General features: G+C 41.9%; 1 protein-coding gene across 1 annotated transcript in view; it reads right to left on the bottom strand.

Moving 5' to 3' along the window:
- CEP57L1 (centrosomal protein 57 like 1) overlaps nucleotides 1-22,191 on the bottom strand; it is a 237,698-nt gene that overhangs the window by 43,974 nt on the left and 171,533 nt on the right. The window contains exons 25-30 of the mRNA XM_081294808.1: nucleotides 21,473-21,584; nucleotides 20,057-20,106; nucleotides 19,535-19,711; nucleotides 10,822-10,939; nucleotides 9,433-9,598; nucleotides 5,012-5,150 (exon numbers count right to left, since the gene is read on the bottom strand). Of these exons, the coding sequence (XP_081150934.1) occupies nucleotides 5,012-5,150; nucleotides 9,433-9,598; nucleotides 10,822-10,939; nucleotides 19,535-19,711; nucleotides 20,057-20,106; nucleotides 21,473-21,584 (762 nt within the window). The remainder of the gene's footprint in view (nucleotides 1-5,011; nucleotides 5,151-9,432; nucleotides 9,599-10,821; nucleotides 10,940-19,534; nucleotides 19,712-20,056; nucleotides 20,107-21,472; nucleotides 21,585-22,191) is intronic.

Here is a 22,191-nt window from a genome sequence, read left to right as displayed (position 1 = left end):
TACTCTTTGACGTGCTCTCTTATCCTAGCAAATCTGTTCAGAACTTTTAAATGAACGATTGCCAGAAGTGATCACAATTCTTGGCAGAAATCTAGAGCCTCAGGCACAGCTTTGTGCTCATACGAGCTGAAATGGTTTGGATTTGGTTTAACTGTGTCCCCCAAAGTTTCAGTGTTGGAAGTTTGGGCCCCAGTGTGACAATAAAAAGAGATGGTAGGACCTTTGAGAAGTGGGCCTAGTGGGAGGTCATTAGGTCATTGCAGTATGTCTTCTGAAGGCATTAACATACTTTTTCTCTGACTTCCTGTCTACTGATGTGATCTCTCCTGCCACTGTGATACCATGCACAACAAGGGCTTCACCAAAACCAAGTAGAAGCTGATGTCATGCCCTTGAGCCTCCAGAACTATAAGCTACATAAACCTTTTTTTCTTTATAAAATATCTAACCTAAGGTATTTCAATATAGCAATAAAAATGAACTAATACATTAGGTCTATTAACACATAGATGCTTGGAGATTATTAGAAAAAACTATCAATACAGTTCAGATATGAGTGTGTCTGTCATTCTGAGCTACAGAATCAAGTATGATGCACTCTCTAGAAAGACTCAAGCCAGATTATAGGCAACACTATTGATCAAATAGTGAATTATTCTTCCTTGCTCTCTCAATTCTTATCATGATCCTTCCTAAGATTCACCCCCACTCTACTAGAACTGCTTATTTGAGAACTGTACAATGTGATGCTACATAAAGGAATAGCAAGATGATAATTAACATCTTTAGTACTACATCTTTTTTGTTGTCTTCCCTCTCTATTGAAAGGTTTTCCACCAAACATCTATTAAGTATTTTCCTACTTTTAAGTCAATTTATGTCAATCTCCAGCCCAAGCTCTGAGCTGCAGGAAGGGATAAAGAAATATGATATGAAGGAAGACACAGGGCTATGGAGTCACACAGACTACAAGAATACAAATTCAACCACAACAAGCTGTGTGTGTGACCCTGGGCAAGTTAGGCAACTTTTCTGAATTTCTATCTCCTCATCTGTAAAAACAGATAAAATAATTCATTTGTACAAGATTGGCACACAGTAGTAACTAAACTAAAGCGAAGTCTTTGCATTCCCTTATCTCATGATGTTCTTATGATTCCAGTTAAAAATAAATAAAATAAAAAGATTGTGACATTTTCTTTACCCACAGAAGTTGTAGGTAAATATGTCTTTTTCCTTGGGAAAAAAATGATAATGTTCACAAGACAATGTGATAACCCACTAAGACCCTCAGTTGGTGAACCTTGACCTGCATCTTCTGTGGGTGGGATCTAACCAATGCAGTTTGGCGGCAGCACCCAGGATGCTATGGGAAGCCATAGGAATGAAGAGCTGGCTTTCTGCTTGTGCACCTGCCACCGCCAGGCTTTAGTAAAGCCAGGTTTCCCCACAGCTCACTAAAATACCTGAATTCCCCATACTGTCCCTAAGCAGTAGAGGGACAACTACCAACTGGCTCCTGTGTGACAGCCCCCCACAGTGTGATCTCAGGCAGGCTGGTTCAGGCCATAGGAACAGCTAACTCATGGGGCACATGCTGGAGTTTTCCTAGAGGCAAAGATACAGCACAACCTGCAGAATGGTGCTGAGAAAGCCAGGAAAAGTTATGGCTCTTTGGTTCTTGGATACTGGAGACTGTGGCCAAGGCCAAGAGCTAGACCTAGCTCCCACGAGGCCTTCTGCATGTCTCCCAGAAACTCCCAGATGACCCAGAGACACAATTTAGCATCCTAAGTGTTTAGAGACACTTCAACTAGGCAAGCATGAAAATAAGAATAAATTTTAAAAAAAAGAGAAACCAGCCAACAGTCCAGGACTGAGAGGCTTGTGCTACTCTGTGGCTTGCCCTTGAGGCCCTCCAGAGCTGGGCTTGCTGCAGGAAGTGAGAAAGCCTTCAGGGTTTCTTCAGTTTTTCCTTCTTCCTTTAATCACTCAGAACATCTGCAGTACATTCTGACCAGAGGCACTTTCCATGCCACATATTTAATTCTGTTCTATGGGTAACTTTGAAGGAATTTTCCTCCTCCCTCTATTCCTGAATTGCAAAGGAATTCCATCCTTTAAGTCAGAGAATGGCAAATTTTTGTTCAAAGGTCCAAATAATAAATACTTTTGGCTTTGTGGTGGACCCTATGGTTTTCACCGCAACTATTCAACTCTGTGATTGTAGTGGCAAAGTAGCGACAACCCATAGATAAATGGGCATGGCTTTATTCCAGTAAAAATTCACATATGGACATGGTGTATGAAATCCATATAATTTTCATGTGTCATAAATATCATTTTCTTACTTATTTTTTTCCAACCATTTAAACATGCCAAAGCCATCGTTAACCTACAGGCCATGCAAAAACAGGCAGGAAACTATGGCACTTGTTTTTTTCAATTCCTGACCTAAATAAATGAGACTGGTTAGAACTGCAGCACTATCCTAGCATTTCCCTTCAACAAGAATGATCATTTCACCTAGCATCACAGATCAGCTCAACCCTCAGGCATTTCTTGAATTAGCTAATAAATACCCCTGCAGGTTGGTGGTCATGCTCAGAGATCAGTGATGAGCCCTGGGCAGTGGGATTCCAACCCATTAGTGGATAGGATGAATTTTCATCAGACCTTTGCCCAAGCTAGCAGAGAGCAGGTCCACAGGGGAAGTGTGAAGTGTTTTGTGCTTAGAAACACATGTCCATTGGGCAACTCAATAGAGTTGAGAGAAATGAGAGTCAGATTTTTGGTGACTCTACAGGGCTGTTGTCCTTTTGTCCTTGAGTCATATCCTCTTTCCTCTCCCCCCCAATCCATGGAAGCATGTGTTGTTCTCATTCGAGGTAAGAGTTCAGTTCTTTTAAAACTCTAAAGACGTCAGCTTACATAGGCAGAAAGTTCCTGAGGCAAACAGTCTTATTTGCTCAGTCTTGCTGAGCTCTGGGGAGGGCCAGGGAACTTCCCCAAGCTTCTAATCTTCTTTTGATTATTTAAGGACTTTCCCTTGTTTGCAGGATCAGTGCTAAGTAAAATGACCCAGAGTGATGACATTTATCTTTCTGCTTTTCTTTCTCTTCTGTTTCCTGCCTTCTTTTTGGAGTCCCCTTTTCTACTCAGGCCGCTGCTCAGAATCCAGCTTAGTTCTCAGGCTTTGGAGGGAAACACCCTAAGGTTCTAATGGTCACCTGCTGCTCCCTGGCTGTGCAATTCCAAACACAACCCCAAGAGCTCTAAAGAAGGAGGTCAGGGAAATGCAACAAATGAGGGCCCACAGGGGTATGTGTGCCGCCTGGGTGGTTCCCTCTGAAAGATGCTGGAAAAAGATACAGGACACAGTGCCCTGCATTTCTGTGGAGGGAGTGTGCCAGGACAGAGCAAGCCCTGGCAAAGCAATGGTACGGGACAGAATGGCTCCCTTGGGAATAGAGGACCAGACTGATTCCTCTGAGGCTAGAACCCAAGCAGGACTTCTGGGGGGGATATTTCTGTTTCTTCACCATAACTAAATCCCTTACAAAGGTTGACCTTGGCCTATGGAATGGGCTCTCCTTTAGTGAAGTCTACCTGCTTCACTAAGCTGCAGCTCAGGAGCTGTTTGTTAATATGGAGACATTCATGTGATTTTTTTTTTTTTTTGGTCCTGCTGAATTTACATCCTAAATACAAATTCTCTGACAGAGTAAAAAGAAAAAAAAAAAGCAGCAGAAAAAATATAGTTCATTCAGTATAATTGTCACATTTCCATTCTTGTTGGATGCCCAATGCTAATGACGGGAAACAGTTGTAATCCATGGGCAGAGCCTGTCAATACTCACATGAGGGAATTAATCAAAAGAAGTTAATAAATTTTGACGATTTAAGAATAAGGAGAGGGCTGGGGCAGTGGCTCAGCGGTAGCACACTTGCCTGGCATGTGTGAGGCACTGGGTTCAATTCTCAGCACCACAAATAATTAAATGAAATAAAGGTCTATCAACAACTAAAAAAATATTTTAAAAAAAGAAAAGAAAAGAAAGAATGAGCAGAAATGCTCAGGTCCGAATCTCTTCCCCTCCCATATAAAATTTAACCTAAAAACATTGTAAATCTTTATCTAAACTCAATCCAAAGTTCATCAGAATTATGATTAAGGAGACATATAAAAGATTCTTTTTTTTTAAATTCAGAGTACTTAACAGGATAGTTACTACAAGAACAGAAGTAGATTTATTTACTTATAAATTTAATTCCATTAACTTCAGAAGTGCAGTGAAAATTCTGTCCCTTTGAAAGGTAAATAAAAGTCGGAAAAACTAAATAAGACTCTTAGAAATAATTTTCAGAAGTACAAAAATTTTACTCCCAATAAAACAACCTGAACAGTGAAAGTAGGTGTTGTTATATAAACTGCCTTGGAATTAAGTTTAATAAAATCAAAATACAACACCAGTGAAACTCCACATCATGTACAACTACAAGAATTTGAATGAAGTATACTTCATGTATGTATAATATGTCAAAATACATTCTATAGTCATATATATCTAAAAAGAACAAAGAAAAAAAAAGATTATTAAGCCTGGCATGGTGGCGCACACCTGTAATCCCAGCAACTCAGGGGGCTGAGGCAGGAGGATTGTGAGTTCAAACCCAGCCTCAGGAATTTAGCAAGGCCATAAGTAACTTAGCGAGACCTTGTCTCTAATAAAAAAAAATATTTTAAAAAGGGCTGGGATGTGGCTTGGTGGTTCAATTCCTGGTACCAAAGGAAAAAAAGAAGAAGAAGAAGAAGAAAATTAAAACACATTCTGCAGGGACAGCCTTCACAGCAGGACACGTTTTGTAGCAAGCATTCTGGATCTGGTTGCACCCCAGGCTATTTTAAGTTCATTATCTAATCTTGCCAAGTGAGTCCTCCCTAGATGGTCACTCGGCAAACACCTGCCCAGCAGAAGTTACTAGGCAAGAATAGCCCTCCAGCCCTTACCGGATGAGATGCCTCACTGCAGCGTCGAATTGCAGAAACATAACATCCCTGCGGAGGAGGAAGGCCTGAGCCACCTGGGTCGGGTCCTGGGGGCTCTTGAGGCTGTCAAGCATTTTCTGCAGCTCTTGAAGCTCAGACCCTAGATGATGGACGTTTGAGTCAGTATGAAATATAGGCTACCACTGCTAACCTAGGGAACCTTCATTTTAATCCCCAAAGTTAACCTGTCACCTGAACAGCCTTCCCTTTCTTTGTTGGTGGATGTACTAATTATATGTTTTGCAAGGTCAGCAAAGCATTGTGCTCTAGAACCTGAGGTCTCATTTATCTTTCCTTCCTTCCTTCCTCCCTTGGAAAGATAAAAACTTGCTTTGCTTTTTAGCACAGTAAGAACGTGCTGTTGAAAGAAAGTTTAAAACTTACTAGCCTATGGTCTCAAAATAGAATGAAAAAGAGAAATTACAAGCAATGGGAAAGTACAGTCCTCAGTATATCCATCAGGAACTTGAAATTATTATAAATTATAAACTAGCTCTTATTTTCATTGCCATTTTATCCAAATCAGCCTTCTCAGTCACTAGCTCATGGACTAAAAAAGACTCAAAGCCATTCAAAGCAAGAAAGAAAAATATGCATATATACATATACACATATATACAGACACACATACATACCTTTCTAGGGGATTCTAGCCATTTTAGGAATAGGTGTGGAAGACCTCTACTTGGCTACTACAAGAGTAGGTTCCATATAAATACGTCCATATATATTTTAGATGGAAGTTTAGCTTAAGGGCCCTTTGGAACACTCAGTGCCAAGTGAGGAACCTGGCCTGCATCCGGAGATTTCTGACATTGGCACAGGGAAAGAGCTGACCAGACAGAATGGGAAAACACAGAAAAAAATAATGAGCTCTTTGTGGGGTCCACACTTGCAGGGCTACCAGAATGTCAGTTGATATAAAATGCTGTCAACTTCCTGTGAGGATAATGATAGCTCTCTACCCTGACAGGACATCCCTGTAATGGGAAGAAGGACTGAGGAAATTGATCACTATCCCTCAGTAGGCAGCTGAAAGCAGGAGTAACAGGGAAGACCCACAGGGCCCTGCTGGAGTTGCCCTACCTTAGCAGCTCATCCAGACCCAAGCCGCCATGTTCCTAACCTGATGGGTACTGGGCCTCTTCCTGCTTTTACCCACTAGGAGAGTGGAGGACTGTGGGTATGAGGAAGCTCTCTATGATGGCTCAATCTGGGCAGATCCAGGGCTGAGAACTGTCATTGATACTTGCAATGCATTCTCTTGGCTGTAGGAAAAGATGAGCACTATAGATTTCATATCCATTTGGTATTTTACACACAACAGAAAAATGATTTTAGGGTTGTTGTTGTTGTTGTTGTTTTTTTCCAGCCACCAAATAATTGAGTCCAAGCATCAGATTTTTCTTATGATTCCTCTAAATCTGATGGTCCTATTGGGCTGAATAGAAGTGTCTACCAGAAGAAGAGTGGCATTAGAGAAAATTGTGCAAGAACTTTTGTGGGAGTTGGTGGGAGAAGGGGAGGTCATTTGTTGACCCACTCCTGGTGGTCACTGTTGAGGTGAGCCTCATTTGCTCAGGGCCTAGTGTATTTGGTTTATAAGAAATATATACTCTTGTCAGGCTAAATGGTGACCAGGGGGAAACAGTTATAATCCTCTAGAGTGACATTGAGAAAAGAAGAATATAAAATTGCACATGCTTTAAAATGCTATAATATGTAAATTTAAAATATATTTGAGCAAGGGCTAGGTGGGAGTGAAGAGAAATAAAAATATTTTGCTTGTGAGATTGGATGGATGATAGGTGATTTTCCTCTTACCATTTCCACTATTGTGCTGTTTATACCCTTTTGCATGTGATCACTCTCAGCAAAATAGTTATAAAAACTTGCTTTTTTTTTTTTAGCTGATATGTGGAATTATCATTAAAATACAATTGGGGATGTGGGAATACCTTTCCTTGGTTATATTCTGATTTTAAAATATTCACTGTGAGCCAGGTGTGGTGGCACACACCTGTAATCCCTACAACTCAGGAGGCTGAGGCAGGAGGATCTCAAGTTTGAAGCCAGCCTGTGCAATCACAGTATCCCTGTCACTCCATGAAGACTCAGAGTCCAGTGTTCTTTGTTCCTGGTTTATCTTGAGAGTTCCTGAAATTCTAAATTCAGTGTGTCCTATGTGGGCTCTAATTGGCCTCCTAATCCTTTACAAAGAAATCTCAGTGTCAACTCCCACATTCTGATTACATCCTGTTTCACACTGACTCCAAAAGGAGTTGCTGGCTTTCAGTGAAGGAGAGAATTTGGCAGGATCCACAGTGGTCCACAGCATCTAAAAGTTGCTTCTTTCAGAGGACCAAAAGATAAAATCCTGAGTATCCCTTTAAGAAATATTTTAAAGCATTCATGTCCATAAAAGTCATTTTATCTACCTCCAAATAGCTCTGAAAAGGAACAGATTCTCACTTCATCTTTTACCTTCATTCTCCCTGCCTCGTCTGGGAATCAGGCCAGGAACTAATTAGCTCAGCCTTTTTAAAAAGATGATTATCTTGGTATGGGATCTCTCTCTCTCTCTCTCTCTCTCTCTCTCTCTCTCTCTCTCTCTCTCTCTCTCTTTCTCTCTAATTCAATTCAATATGCACTTTATCTATTTTTAGCAAATCAGAGCATGCACAACTTTGAACGTTTTTCCTGGAGCATGAACACTTTTACTTTGAACATGCCAAGGTACACATCTCTAATTGCACATCTTGCAGAGCCTGAGCCCCACATTCTCCATGATTTCCAGGTTTACAGCATGTCAGCACAAGAGAACAATCTCCCTCATCCTGAAGTCCAAACACTGGATACTGGTGGCCCAGAAGGCTCACTTCTCTGGACTGGGCATGAGCAGTCCTGCCTGCCACCTTGGCCTGAGTCCTTTCCTTCTCTTGCTGGGACTGTCCCTCCTGTTTTCTCCTCTGATCCAAGTCAACTCCTCCACAGGTTGGGACAAAGGCCCCCAGATCATCTTCCTACAGGATCTGCTTGGGCACTCCTTGCTCCCAGCTGCTCCAGGACTTCCTGTGCTGGGACTTCACTTGGAAACAAGATCCTGGCTCTCTCTGCTTCTATCTTATCTCCATGTAATTACGGCCTCCCCATCTGCGGCAGGAAGGACATTTTTTTGTGTGTGTGGCCCACTTCCTTTCTCCTATCCCTTATGGGAGGCCCAGCACACACAGCCTCCCAGAAAGTCCCTACTAGGGTAACAGAACCACAGTAGTAGGAAAAGATCTGGAGTGCTTTGGAAACTTTCTAATCTTTTGATGCTTATCTCAAAGACTTGCTAGTTCTTTTGAGAGCTTATCAGTCTGCAACAATTCTGTGTCTTCTGCTGAGGTGACACCAATGCCACCCACCCTTGTTTGCCACCCCTCTTCTTGCTGCCTCTCCTCAGATGAGTGTCCATCTTCTTCTCAGGTCACCACTTATGTCCTTCTCTGTGTCCCACGTGACAATGTTTACAAAGTCTGTTGTCTGTTAGCACAATGCAGATCCACCAGCCACCAGCTCCATGGTTGACCATATTTTTTTTGTGTTGCACAAAGGGGAATAAAATCAGATTATATTACACTTGTTTTAAAACCACTAGGTTTAAATGGGCCTATTACCTCATTTCTTGGGCCTTTCTCTACCTATACTATGTAATAGTATTCTGCTGTTAATTGATTAATATTTCTCTGCTTCTGGTAAACCCCACTTACAAGATGCTATTTTGTAATATCTTAACATCCTAGTAAGACACTACATTTTATAACCTGGTGCGGAGTTAGAGTTCACTGATTAGCAGGACATATGACACTACAGCCTCAATCATTCTTATCACAGAACTATCAGGTGGTTGTTCACTATCTGGGGCTGTCAGCAAGCTTCTTAAGGATGAGTGCTTGGCTCTGACCTTACACTGTGAGTTCACAAAGAACAGGAAGGAAAAGAGAATGAGACAAAACTCATCTTTACTACAATCTTATACATCCTTCTAGAATGTTATAGACTTCAATCCAGAGAATATCTCTATGAGACAGGCATTATCACCCCATTTTATAGATGGATAAACAGAGACCCAGGGAGTAAAGTAATCATTAGCAGAGGCAGGGTGCAAACATGAGCCACCTCCTGACTTCGTATGCTCTATGGCTTAGCCCATAGATGTGGGCTTCACCAGGTGAATGTGAGTGTGGAGACAGTATATAAGGGGACTTTTCCTTTGCCCTTTCTTATCATTGCTGTTTGTGAGAAAAATGTTATAGTTCTGTCTTTCCAAGTATTAAGAGCATTGCAGAATTCCAACTGAATATTGAAGGTGATTTTAACCATCATTTATCACTTACCAATGTCCTCTGTTCCTCCCCAGTCTCCCCTCAAAGGATCAGGGCTTACAGGAAATTCAAAGCCTGCTGGACAATTGCCGAGTTGAACAAAACTGAAAAGGTAGGCCACAATGTCATGGAAGGAAGCCATCAGCTGTAGTGTTAGTGTTAAGGCTCTAAAAGCTTCCTGTGGGGAAAATCAGCACAAGAAAAGAAGTTTCAGGAAGTTTCTAAGAGGCATATGAAATATTTGAGCATGATGGGAACAGTATCTTTAAACAAGATTCATGCAGTCAACCCCCAGAATCCACAGGGGATTGATTCTAGGGCCCCTGTGGGTACCATAATGTGCAGATGCTCAAGTTCCTTATAAAAATGGAGCAGTATTCACATATAACTCAAGTACATGCTCCCATAAATTCTAAATCATCTCTAGAATACTTATAGTACCTAATACAATCTAAATGCTATGTAAGTAGTTATGCTGTGTCATCCAGGGAATCAGGACAAGAAAGAAAAACTATATGTTTTAGTACACATGAACAAGAATATTTTTTATTAGTTCTTGGTTGAATTTTTGAATCCACAGATGCAGAACCTGTGGTCCAGAAGGCCCACTGCATTTAAATAAACATTTTCACAGTGTACACAGGATAATATCTGAGAAAGAAAACAATAAACCTATTCATAAGCCAGGATTGTATGTTTTGGGACAAGGGCCCTCCTGTGAGGGGTTAAAGAAATTTCTTTTTGTTTAATGTTACTGGTGGCCATGAATACATCAAAATGTATTTGTATGACCATCAATGAATTATAAGGCTCACAAACAAACTCATAACATTGTCCTGAGTGAATACCTGTAAGCAAAACATAGATCTTTTCTCTAAACAGGGTTTCACTTACAAAGAAAAATCAGAATATTTCTGAAATGCCGTTTCCAACATTGCACTTTTATTTGGCAAATGCTTACATGTTTTATGTGTTTCTATATTTACTTCTTTTTTATATGATTACCAATATTATTATCTTATCAGTAAGTGAGGTATATAGAACAACCCCTCAAAAAACAGTAAGCAGCTGAGTTACTGTGTAAACCCAACCTTTCATTAGCTTCAGGGCATAAAGGTGGGGTTTTACTCAAGGATTTGGGAGGAAATTGAGGATTAATAAGGAATGTCAGAAACCTGAATTAATATTCATTAATGACCAGGGCTAAAGAGAATTCATGAAATAAAAAGGTTCTAGAAAAATTAAAATAAAGTAGTCAGAAGTATTAGTCGTGAAAAGATTTCTATTAGATGTCTTTGAAAAAAACAAGAAATGTTCTCTCCAATTAATGTGCTTCACACGAGACATTAAAAAAACAAAAAAACAGCCAGTTTCCATTCTGGTGCACGAAATAATACAAACCTTTTCTGGCAGAGTTTTGAACATAACCAGCACTTCGGAAGGATGGGGGATGTACCATAAATTGAGGAGGACTTTTCCATCCGCTGACAGCAAACATGGAGGCCGGGGCTGAGAACTCCTGTAGCATTAGAAGAAAGCAGCCGAAGCAGAGCATTTCCCTCTAACCCAGAGGCACCCTGAACTGTTCAGACCACCACCCACAGACCACACATGACTGTCACCACAGGCCCAGCGTCCAAGCCAGAGGCAGCAGCCTCCTTTTCCACTGGCTCCCAAGTGGCCAGAGTTATTTATAAACAACTCAACAGAAGAGGAGCAGTTGGGCTGATTTTAGCCTGAGCTGTGTGGGAGGAAGGCGTGGGTATGGAGGGCGGGAAAGGTGTGGTAAGAAAAGAAAGGAAGGGCAGGCATCAGACCGCAGGCACTATCCTGGGTGTAACACATTTTGTGTCACTTGATGCTTCTGACAACCTTACGATGGATCTATTTTTGTTCCTATTTCAGAGCTGAGGAAATTGAGGCTTTGAGAGGTTAGGGAGGTCCTGCCTACCCAGCTCCTAAGAGATGGAGTTAGGATTTAAGTGCACATCTGTCCATCATGTTTCTTGCCAGGTTCCCCAGCGTCTGCTCTCCTCTAACTACTGAGCACTTGTTAGGCAGCAATTTTGCTGTCTCTATAGCATTGCAGGCCTACACACAAACACACCATCCATCTATGTCTGGCTTAGGGATTCACACAAGCCCAGCATCCTTTTTTTAAAAAAATTTTTTATTTTTTAGTTCTCGGCAGACACAACATCTTTGTTGGTATGTGGTGCTGAGGATCGAACCCGGGCCGCACGCATGCGAGGCGAGCGCGCTACCGCTTAAGCCACATCCCCAGCCCATCAGCATCCTTGAATACCTCCCTGCTGGTCCCCAGATCAACCACCTGACATGAACATTAGTGAGTGCCTTGCTGTGCTTTGTAGTTTCACCATAAATGGACACACCAGTAAGAGATATTTTGCTAGGTTTTGCCTGTCTTACGACTTTCATGCAGATGAAAGCTCTTGAATTGTATACCACAGCCCCAGGATGGAGGTGGTCTCCTGACCTGGTTTTTGTGTCATCTCAGAAGTGAGGCAGCCCTGATAAGCCCACTTGAATGGCTCTGGTGCCATCAAGTCTAAACAAAAAATAAATAGGGCTGGGGATATGGCTCATTGGTTAAGTAAGCACCCCTGGGTGCAATCCCTGGTACCAAAAAAAAAAAAAAAAAAAGAGGTAGTGGTGCTTTACAAAGTTTGTTGTTATTATGCTAATGTGGGGGTGTGTGGCATCTGTGGCCAGGGGTGAATGGGAGCCAAGGGACGCACATGGAGCTCTCAGAGAAATTGGCTAGGAACTAGGGACCTGAACACATTGAGAGGATGGCCTAGAATTGAGGAGTATGCAGGAGGACCAGAGACCAGTGCCATCTCAGAGACAAGCAGCTGAGGCAGGGTGCAGTGAGGGTGGAGGCCCTCCCTCCCACACCGCCCCCACCCAGGGTGCCTGGGGTCAGCAGTGGACGTGGCGGGGAATAACAGATGAGCACTTGGTGCAGGGCCCTCAGCTCCAGAGATGCAAGATGATGCAAGGCCACAGACTGAGTCCAGTCACACTTCAGGGTTGCAGCAGCCAGCCCAAGGCCCGCAGGCCCCTGGGCTGAGACTCAGACCTTTGGGCTTCTTAATTTTGATATTCAATGTTTCTTTTGGATTAAGCTGAACTTGATTTGTTCCAGGACTGGAATAATCTGAATGTCATTATTGAGAAAAGGAATTCTCCAAACTAAGACTGTTCTTTATCCTGAGCTGAGAGTTAACTGATTAAAACCCTGAGACTTGAAAGGTAGACATAAGGCCAATGCTTTATTTCAGGATGAGTTTTAATGATCTAACAACTCTCATCTTCAGAACATTTGAAACTGAAAATATTCAGCGCTTAGTTAAAATGAGCTACATTTTGCTTCAATAAGTGAGAAGGATCATCTGAATATCTCCAAGAGACCCAGAAGTAATTTTATTCCTCATAGGCAATTATCAGACAAGGCAACAAATGTCCCTACAATTTCCAAGGTGCTCGCTAGAAGGTGAGACCCTCCCATTGAGTCTGGCTATGGAAAATGGATATGGAATGGAAATTAAGTACAAATGTGAAAGGGCTTAAGTAATGGGATCACTAGGGTCTAAGGAATAAGGAAAAGCAAGAATCTACAAACGATGCCCTGACTCTGGCTTTGGGGATGGGGGTTAGAAATTGTGTGGTCCTTGAACACAGTGGACACAGGATTGGGGCAGAAGAGGCGAGGAGCTCAGTTCTTGCCTTTCTTGACTGAGCTGGTCTGAGGCACTACCAGCTAAGGCGAAGCCATTTGAAGCTCTGGAGCTGTGGGGATTCAGAAGTCATTGGCAAATGGACCTTAGCTAGCTACTGTCAGCAGAGTGATTGAAATTGCTCAGGACTGTGGGGGAGAGGGAGCAGAGTGCAGATGGCAGAAGATTCAGGAGGTTGGTGCAGGGAAAGTAGCCTGACTCTCAGACCCACAGGGAGCCTTGCCCCTCCCCCTTGTGGATGGCCCGTGGACTACCTGGCCTGCTCAACATGGTCCCCTATTACCTTTAGTTACTCTCAGCTGTCCACTCCTGGGCCACATCCTAGACTTTATCATCACCTGGAGCCATTTCACTTCCAAAGCCTTAGCTTTCGTTTCTAGCGTTCTCCCTCATACAGTGCCATTAACTCTCCTTGTCCCCATAAAATATGCTCCTTGACATCACCCAGTCCTCTGGCCTCCTTTTCCTGTTGTCAGTTCTTTTCTGACTTCAATCCCTTCCCTTCCCAGACTGGATCTGACCATCCGTGAACTACATGAACTGCTCTCTTGCCTGCACCTTTGATTCTCTATTTCTTTGTCCTTGTACCCCATCTACCTAGCAAAGCCCCAACTGTGGGTCCTTCCAACTCCTCAGCTGTCTGCTTCTACTTGCACACTGCTAAACACAGCTGGAGGGAATCACACTACTAATTATATTGATGCACCAACAAGAAAATGATTTCCAGCTTGAGCTATGTCACCCTGGGACAAACCTTTTTTTTTCCCCCCTTTGATCAGTTGTCATGCCAATTTCCTTGTTCAATAATTCCAAGTCTTCTTTCAGCCCCATAACCAGTTCCTGCCAGTAAGTGATGACATAGTTTGGTATTTCACGATTGAACTAAAGGCCACTGGCTAGAACTCCCTTCACTCCCTTCTGACCCATCCCCTCCCCAACTCCCCATCCTCCCTTTGCATCAGGGTCAAAGTCACAGAGGCATACCTGGGACATAACATGAAAGACCACCTCAAGGATCTTACATTGCAGAGACAGCTGGACGTGCAAACATGACATGATGGTAGAGCCTGGCACAACAGAAATAGACCAAGGAGCAGAGAGCATCCAGAATAGATAGCCCCTGGGACTGTTGGGAGATTGGGGGAAGAAACTGACAGCCGAAGCTTCCGAGCTGTGATTTATTATCTCTTCCACATCTCAGCCCTCCCCTTTGCTTCCCATTTAAAGAAAATTGTAGTAAAATTCATATAATGCCATTTTACCATTTTCCACTCTTGAGTGTATAGTCCAATGGTACCAAGGACATTCACATCAATACTACATCCATCTCCAGAACTTGAAAAAAAAAAATCTTGCCAAACTGAAACTCTGTACCTATTAAACAATGATGGCACTGCTACCCTTTTATTCACCCAAGCCAGAGTCTCTGGAGGAAATGCTAGACTCCTTCCTCCCTCATCAGTCTGGCTCCTGGCCTCATTGATTTCACCTCCTAAGCCTCCTGGTTAATCCAATTTCAGGAACTTCCTAAGTAGTGCCACTGATAATCATCCTGCTCCCCTTTTTACTGTGACCTGAAGGACAAACACCAGTGTTCTGGATCTTGTCCCACTTCCCATCGCTGTCCTCACACTGAGGTCCACAAACCATCTCACATCTCTGTGCCTTTATCCATGCAGCTCTTCCAGCTTATCATTCCTCAGGCCTCGGGTTAAGCATCCCTCTTCCCTGAAGCTCTCCTAGTTCCCATCCTGTTTCTCCAAATCCTTCTGATAATCCTGTTCCCTGGTGATGCTTTCATTAAACATTTACTTTATTCTGTTCTTTATCACAGTGCACTGTTGCTGTCTGTCTCTTTCCCCTGTTGGACAAGGATCTTGTCTATTACATTGTTCTACAGCACTTGGCACCAACATCGCCATGTGTTGTGCCTTCAGGCAACCAGCAGTGGCCAAGAGCCCAGCCTGTACCTTTCCTGCCAGGCTCTGCACCCTTGTGTGGAGCTACACCTGCCCCCAGAGGAAGGTCTGTCTTCCTCTAATTTGCACAAAGTAGCTGTATGTGATGACAGCGGCTCTGCTTGTCACATGGCAAGGGTTCAATTAATGGTAGTGTTCTCTCTGGGGGCTCTCTTTGCTCTTTTAGCAGCCAATGCTAATACCCCTGGGAATGCCGCTGAGAGTCATCCTAGTCCTCTGATTGTAGCCTCCTCTGAAGTCTTGAAGGGAAAGGAAGCCTCGAGGGACTTCTGAGAACAGAGATCCCTCTGGCTCCTCCTCTACAGGGGCTCTGGTTTAGGGCAGAGTCTCTGCTAAACCATATACAGTACATTACAACCTTCCAGGAATTAAGTTGCATCTTAGCATTTTAAATCTACAGAACTTCTGGAGCTCTTCAAGGGATGGCAAACACATACAAGAAGGCTACCTTTCTTCCTTTCCTGGACCATAGCAGACATTGCCAATCAATCACCACACTCTCACAAACATGAAATGTCTCAGAATCCTCAGCAGGGCCACTAAATTGTTGGAACTGACATTTCAAATAAAACTTACTTTTCTTCAATGTAGCCCAATCTGTTATTCTGTGAATGAGATGAGGGCCTCTTTCCTCCGTGACCCTTGCTCTCAACTCTGTCCCTTATCTCTAGTTAACTTCGTTGTAATGATCCCATTTATCACTTTACAAGCTGTCTTGAAACTGGCCCCTTTTGGAAAGTCTTTCCTCAGCAGTCCTGTTTCTTGGAATCATCCTTTACATACCTTAGCACTAAGATTCCTAATGTGTTTAACTTCAGAGAGCTGCTTCAATGTCCTCACTTGAAAGAAACCAAAGTCCCAAGTTTCGAGATAAGTGATTTGCCTAAGACCTCAGTTCAACACTAGGGGAAAATCCAAATATTCTAACTCCAGGATGTGGTTTTCTCTACGAGGACACCTTCTCGTGACTCACAGCTATGATTTGGATATGGTTTGAGTATGTTTCCCTAAGGGTTCATGTGTTGGAGGCCTGGTCCTCACGGGGGAACTACTGGGAGGTGATGTTTCGTGTGAAGTCCTTAGGTCTGCTGAGGGTATCACCTCTGAAGGGATTATAGGGCCCCAGTCTCTCTCTGTCTTCATTTCCTATTGTGGAGAACTAGGGATTAACCCTGGGGTGCTCTACCGTTGAACTACATTCCCAAATCTTTTTATTTTTCTTTTATCTTGAGATAGGGTCTTGCTAAATTGTTGAAGCTAGCCTCCAACTTGTGATCCTTCTGCCTCACCTCCCAAGCTGCTGGGATTACAGGCATGCACAACCATGCCCTGCTGCTTTTGTGCTTTTTGATGTAAGGTCTTCCTCATACACGTACTCCTGCTATGATGTGGTGCTGCGAGAGGGCCCTCACCAAAACTGTGCTGTTGGTGTCGTGCCCTCCAAAACTTGAGCTAAATAAATTTCTTTAAAAAATAAAGTTAGACTGCCTTAGGTATATTGTTATAATTACACAATATATTTATTTGTTTGTTTATTTATTTATTTTTAAATCAGTAGGTACCCAGAGCATGGAACCAGACTTTGAAGTTAGAAAGAATCCAATCGTACTTTCACCAAAGTTTCACATAAGAAAGAAGTTCCTTTCTCTATACTCCTATAAATATTCCTATAAATGAGTATATTAAAAAAGAGTTTAATATATATCCAGAGAGTTTAGGAAAAGGAGGGGATTCAGTGGAGAAACAGTCTACCAGTCACAGCTCATCCACTGGTCACCCATTTTGCTCACACCTTCCTGGCCCAAGGTTCTACCCTGATGTTATCACACATCAACCAACCAGATAATTCAGGGACCAAGGCTCTCCAGAGTAAATGACTGTTTCCCTTAATCTTTAGAAAAAATAGTCTCCTACAAGAAACAATAAAGAAATAGAGCAAGATCTAAAAGTTAGATTTTTCCTCCTCTTTGCATCCAGACCTTCTTATTTGGTTACTGCAAATTAAACACATCAAAAACAAAAATAGGCTTCTTAACCCATTTCATCATAATCACAAATGCAGCGGATTAGATTTCTGGAAAGAACTTTAAAAGTTTGATCTCAAATGTAGATTAGCTTTATAAATGGTCAATGAGGTAAGAGGGCGACAAAATAATGGAATTAAGAACACTTAAAGGATTTATCTATGACACTTTGCATGACAAAAATGCTTTTCAACCTTACTGAGCAGCAGATATTCAGGCAAACCCTTTAGAAAAATAGCATCTTTGCCCCATGGTTCTCTCAAATGCATTCTTCCATTAGGTAAATCCTGTAATCTATGCAAATGAAAGCATTGGCTGAGCTCATAGAACAAAACACTGCTATCTACAAACTAATCCGCCTTTTAAGTGTGGAGATGGACCTGGCCACTGTTTGGCTGGTCAGCTGTCAGTCAGTCAAGAGCTTGAGGATTTCAGCCTCTTTCATTCTAGTCTAGCCTCTACCATTTCGTTTTCTTGGGGAACTCCAACATTCCTGTCCATTCCTCTTTGAATTCCTCCAGAGGCCCTGAGTAGTTAAACATTCCCTCATAGGTCTTTGTACACACCTCTAATGTGTTATCTCTGGAGTTACTTGTTTGTTTACACAGCTTTTCCCAACTAGATGGAATTTATTGCCAGAACCAATGACTTATCCTGTAAATGCCAGTGCCTGGCATTTAAGTAAAAACGGAATAAGTGATAGTTGAATAGCACATGCATGCATGAATGAATGAATGAGTGCGTGAGTGAGTGATCTGATACAAATGATCTCTTAAATCCCTTCTATCTGTCCAGTCCATGATCGTATTTTTGTATTCCTCTTACTCAAACTCCAGAAGCAGAAACAGAAGCAGAGGTTAAACTCACCCTATAGGGTGTGTTTGCTTCTCCCTGGAGACTGTATACTATATAACACACACACACACACACACACACACACACACACACACACACACACCCTTTTTTTTTTTAAGGAAATGAGGTTACTAACTGCACAGGTATGCTAACTCCTCCATCCAGGAAGGGGGTGGGGGTGAACTCTTAAGCAGGCTGAGTTAAAGTCATTCAGAAAACCAGATAAAGCCTTATAAGAATATATGAAGCAGCTGTGCTCTGTCACTATACCTATATCTACATCTGTATCTGTATGTCTGTCCCACCAGAGGAAAACAGGACACTTAATTTGTCCAAGGCACTGGCATATCATTGTTTTTTCTGCGTATTTCTTCTAGATTATTATTATATAATTATATTATTATTATAGATTATGTGAATCTATGACAGCTCAAAATCAAACTTACTTTTTTGTTGACTTATTTTACATGCTAGCTATGTAAATGGTTGTGACTAATGAAAATGAGCTCCCCAGGAGAAAGCAAAACTATACTGATTAAAAAAGCAGTCAAACAGCTCATAAACAATGAACTTCTTTTGGATTCAAATACAAAAATGCTTTTTTTTCCTTAGCGTGCTAAACTTTTTCTTTTGTGCTTCTAGACCAGACTATCAAAGTCAAGTACAGTAAAAGGAGCAAAAGTGTCAGTAAGATTTTCATTACTGTAACAAACACCTAAGATAAACAACTTATAAATAGAAAAGGTTTATTTGGGCTTAACAGTTCTAGAAGTTTTGTTCCATGAACAGTTGGCCCCATTATTTGGGTGAGGCAGTGAGTCTTGTTGGAAGCACCTCATGACCAGGAAGCAAAAGAAAAAGAGGAAGAGATCAAGATTCCATATTCTTTTCAAGGGCAAATCCCTGTTATAGTTTGGATTTGCAAAGGCTCATATGTTGAAGGCATGTCCCCAGTGTAGCAAGGTTCAGAGGTGAAGCTCTTGGAAAGTGATTGATCTTGAGGGCTCTGACCTCACTATCGGATTAATCTGTTGATGAACTGATAATTTGATGTCATTATTGGGAGGCAGTTGGGGAAGCAGGTCACTGGGGGTGTGCCCTGGAAAAGAATATCTTATCCCGAACCCCTTCCTCCCTCCCTCTTTCTATCTCTGCTTCGTAGCTGCCATGAGATGAGAGCCTTCCTCTGCTGTGCCCTCTGCCATGATGTTTATACCTTGGAGCCGGCTGATCATGAACTGAAACCTCAGAAACTGTGAGTCAAAATGATTCTTTCCTTCTAAGTTGTATTTCTCAGGTATTTTGGCTCATACCCCCATGGCCTAGGACCCATGCGACACTGGAAAGCAAGCCTTTATACTTGGATCTTTGGAACACACTTAAGATCCAAACAATAGCAGCAAAATATTTTCATACTAAACACACCTCTTCCTGGAGAAAGGTGGGGCCTTGGAAGTATAAAGACAAACTCTACTTTGTCTCTGATTTTACATACCTGGGGTCAGCCTTGAGGCCCTCCTTGGAGTCACCTGATCCCTTCTTTTCTTGTGGTTGCCCCACCATGAAAAAGGTATCCCTGATAGTAGGAAAATCCTCCAGGAGGGCTCTCAGGCTATTACAGTGTGCCATGATCTGACTCCGAAGAGCATAGTGAGAAATGTGGCGGTTCAACCTGAAAGTCAGAAGAGATGATGTCCCAAAGGAAAATCCAAGTTGTTTCCCTTCTCATCAAAGTTTCAGCATCTACTTTCCTGGAGGAATAGAGCATCTGTGTCAAAAAGAAATTTCCATGTGGTGTTGCTTGAAAGCAGAGGTATGAACCTCTTTAAAGTACTTTAAAGTGTTCTCCTGGTCCTTTGCATATGAGAGGTCAGTTTAACTTGATTTTATCCAATAGCCATGTGGTTTGTTTAAACAAAACCAACCTCACTTATTGTCTGAATTTCTGCAAAATACCACTTACCGGTTCTTGCATTCAGAACAAATCAGCGTGTGTTATCACATATACAATACTTACTTTTGACAATATTCAATTATAACATCCCTCTTGAGTTTTCCAATTTCATCCTGTGGTAAAAGAAAATGATAGTTCTTCTATTAGATGGTTGGCTATAAGCACTACCCAACCTGGTACATGTATTCAAACAAACTTCAACTTTAAGCAGGAAAAGGCCACACAACTGAGACATTCTTTTTGGAGATAAGCTTATTGGGATACCCTCTTCTGTGTGTCTCTTCTATTCTTACGCATATTTCTAAGTATGTCAAGAATGCAAGGTCCTGATCATTCTACCTGGATCATTTCTCAGGGTTGTGTTTTCAGAGAGCCGTCTTAAGGGATGGGTTAATGTCTCCTTCTAGGAAAATGAGCAGGCTTGCTATAAAAGAGGTGGGTTCCCCAAGCTTAGTGTTTTCAACTATGACACAAACCTAGTGGGCACGTGTAGGCTCCTCCTAGTTGTCTCTGTGGGATTTGGGAGGTAAAGACAACTGACACAAATATAGAACTCATGTTACCTGCTCTGCTGTAAGCAATAAAGTTCTTTGCCTCTGACCTGCAAGTCTTGTGTCTTCTGCTAGCAGGCTAACTTATGAACATGCAAGTAGGCTAAAATCCCAGAGCCTAGCAAAACTAACTGATCATTATATGCATAAATTATTTCTGATCTGTAGGTGTTGGATAATGCTGAAGGATAGTTGATGTTATATTTTCACTCTATCACTATTTTTTGAGACTTGCTTATTAGAAGGGGCCCTTTGCCTCCATGATTATTCATCAGTAGTTAAAATGTCTGGCCTTCATCATACCCATTTGCAGAAGTAGGTTAGGCAAATTTAAGTTTTTTGTTTTTTTTTTTTTTTAGTCACAAGTAAGGACAAAGCCTAGAGATAAACCTCTCATTTCCCACCATAACTATTCATGAGCATAATCATTTACTCATCAAAATGAATGAATAATAAAATGCTATTCACAAAATTAAGCAATGGTTTTAACTAATTAAAGGTTTGAATTTTATAATATTTTTCAACTGATTAGAGTAGCATGAAAACTCTTAAACAGTAACATGTTGGAAGTATCTCAAAAACCAAGATAATAGGTATCAGAGCCCTTACCCACCTTACCTAAGCCACCCAAACCCAAAACCTACCTCAGGAGTAGCTAAATGTTTCAAAGCAGGTGCTGAAAACAGCCCATTTAGAAAATGACAAAACAAAATGTGGCCTTGAAAAAATGCAAGCATTTTTAAAAACCTGACTATAATAACCTGCTTGAATTTATTCGATTTCTATTGGATTTCCTTTATCAATTCCTTGTATTTTCAATAGTTCCATCCAAATAGGTTGAAAGCCACAGACCCCAAGTTCAGAAATTCTATTTGCTCAAATGCAAAAGGACCAGAACTGTAGGGAGCTCTTATCTCTGCACACTCACAGGGCTGTTCATTCTGCCGGCCATGGTCTGTTTCCTGAGGTGAAAGGTGGTCAGCATCATGTCCCGCAGCCCCACCTTTTCTAGTTGAATAGACACAAAAGCCTCTGGAGCCCTGAGAAGTGAACAGAGGCATCTGAGCCAGGGTGGGAGGTAAGAGGACACGTGACACAAGGACAACTCATGTTCTGGGTCACAGCAGGAGGGCTCCATGGTTCTCTCTTGCTCCAAGTGTTTCTGATTGTTCACCAAAGATGTTGATGTGCTCCAGGCTTCTCGGAGACATATAATGCCTAAACCATATGACAGCTGTCCCTTCTTGATCCCAAACACCAAGCTTGGCCCAATGTGCCCTTTACCTGAACTGAAGTGGTCTCCAAGGGTCCCCTTGACTAAACACACTGATCTTAATCTTCTACCCACACACTGGGGATGTGGACTGAAGGCACTTGAACTCTGGCCAAGTCAGTGGCATCTTGAGTAGTAGAGTTGCTTTGCCTGTTTTTTTTTTTTCATTCTAAATTTGCCAGTGTCTAAATTTGTGAGTGTCCTTGGTATGGCTCCAATAAAATACTCAGAGCAATCACAATTATTACAGAATGTAAGCATCATTCTTTCTTTGTCAGGGTGAAAAGAATTCAAGATATAGCAGGCCATCCCTGATTTATAGACATATCTCTGGAGGCCATGCCTCTGTGACAAGTTACCATCTTATTATATAA

Source organism: Spermophilus citellus (assembly GCF_964194105.1).
Source record: "Spermophilus citellus genome assembly, chromosome: 5".
NCBI lineage: Eukaryota > Metazoa > Chordata > Mammalia > Rodentia > Sciuridae > Spermophilus > Spermophilus citellus.
Note: the sequence above shows the minus strand (reverse complement) of the source record. Positions and strands in the feature narration are given on the sequence as shown.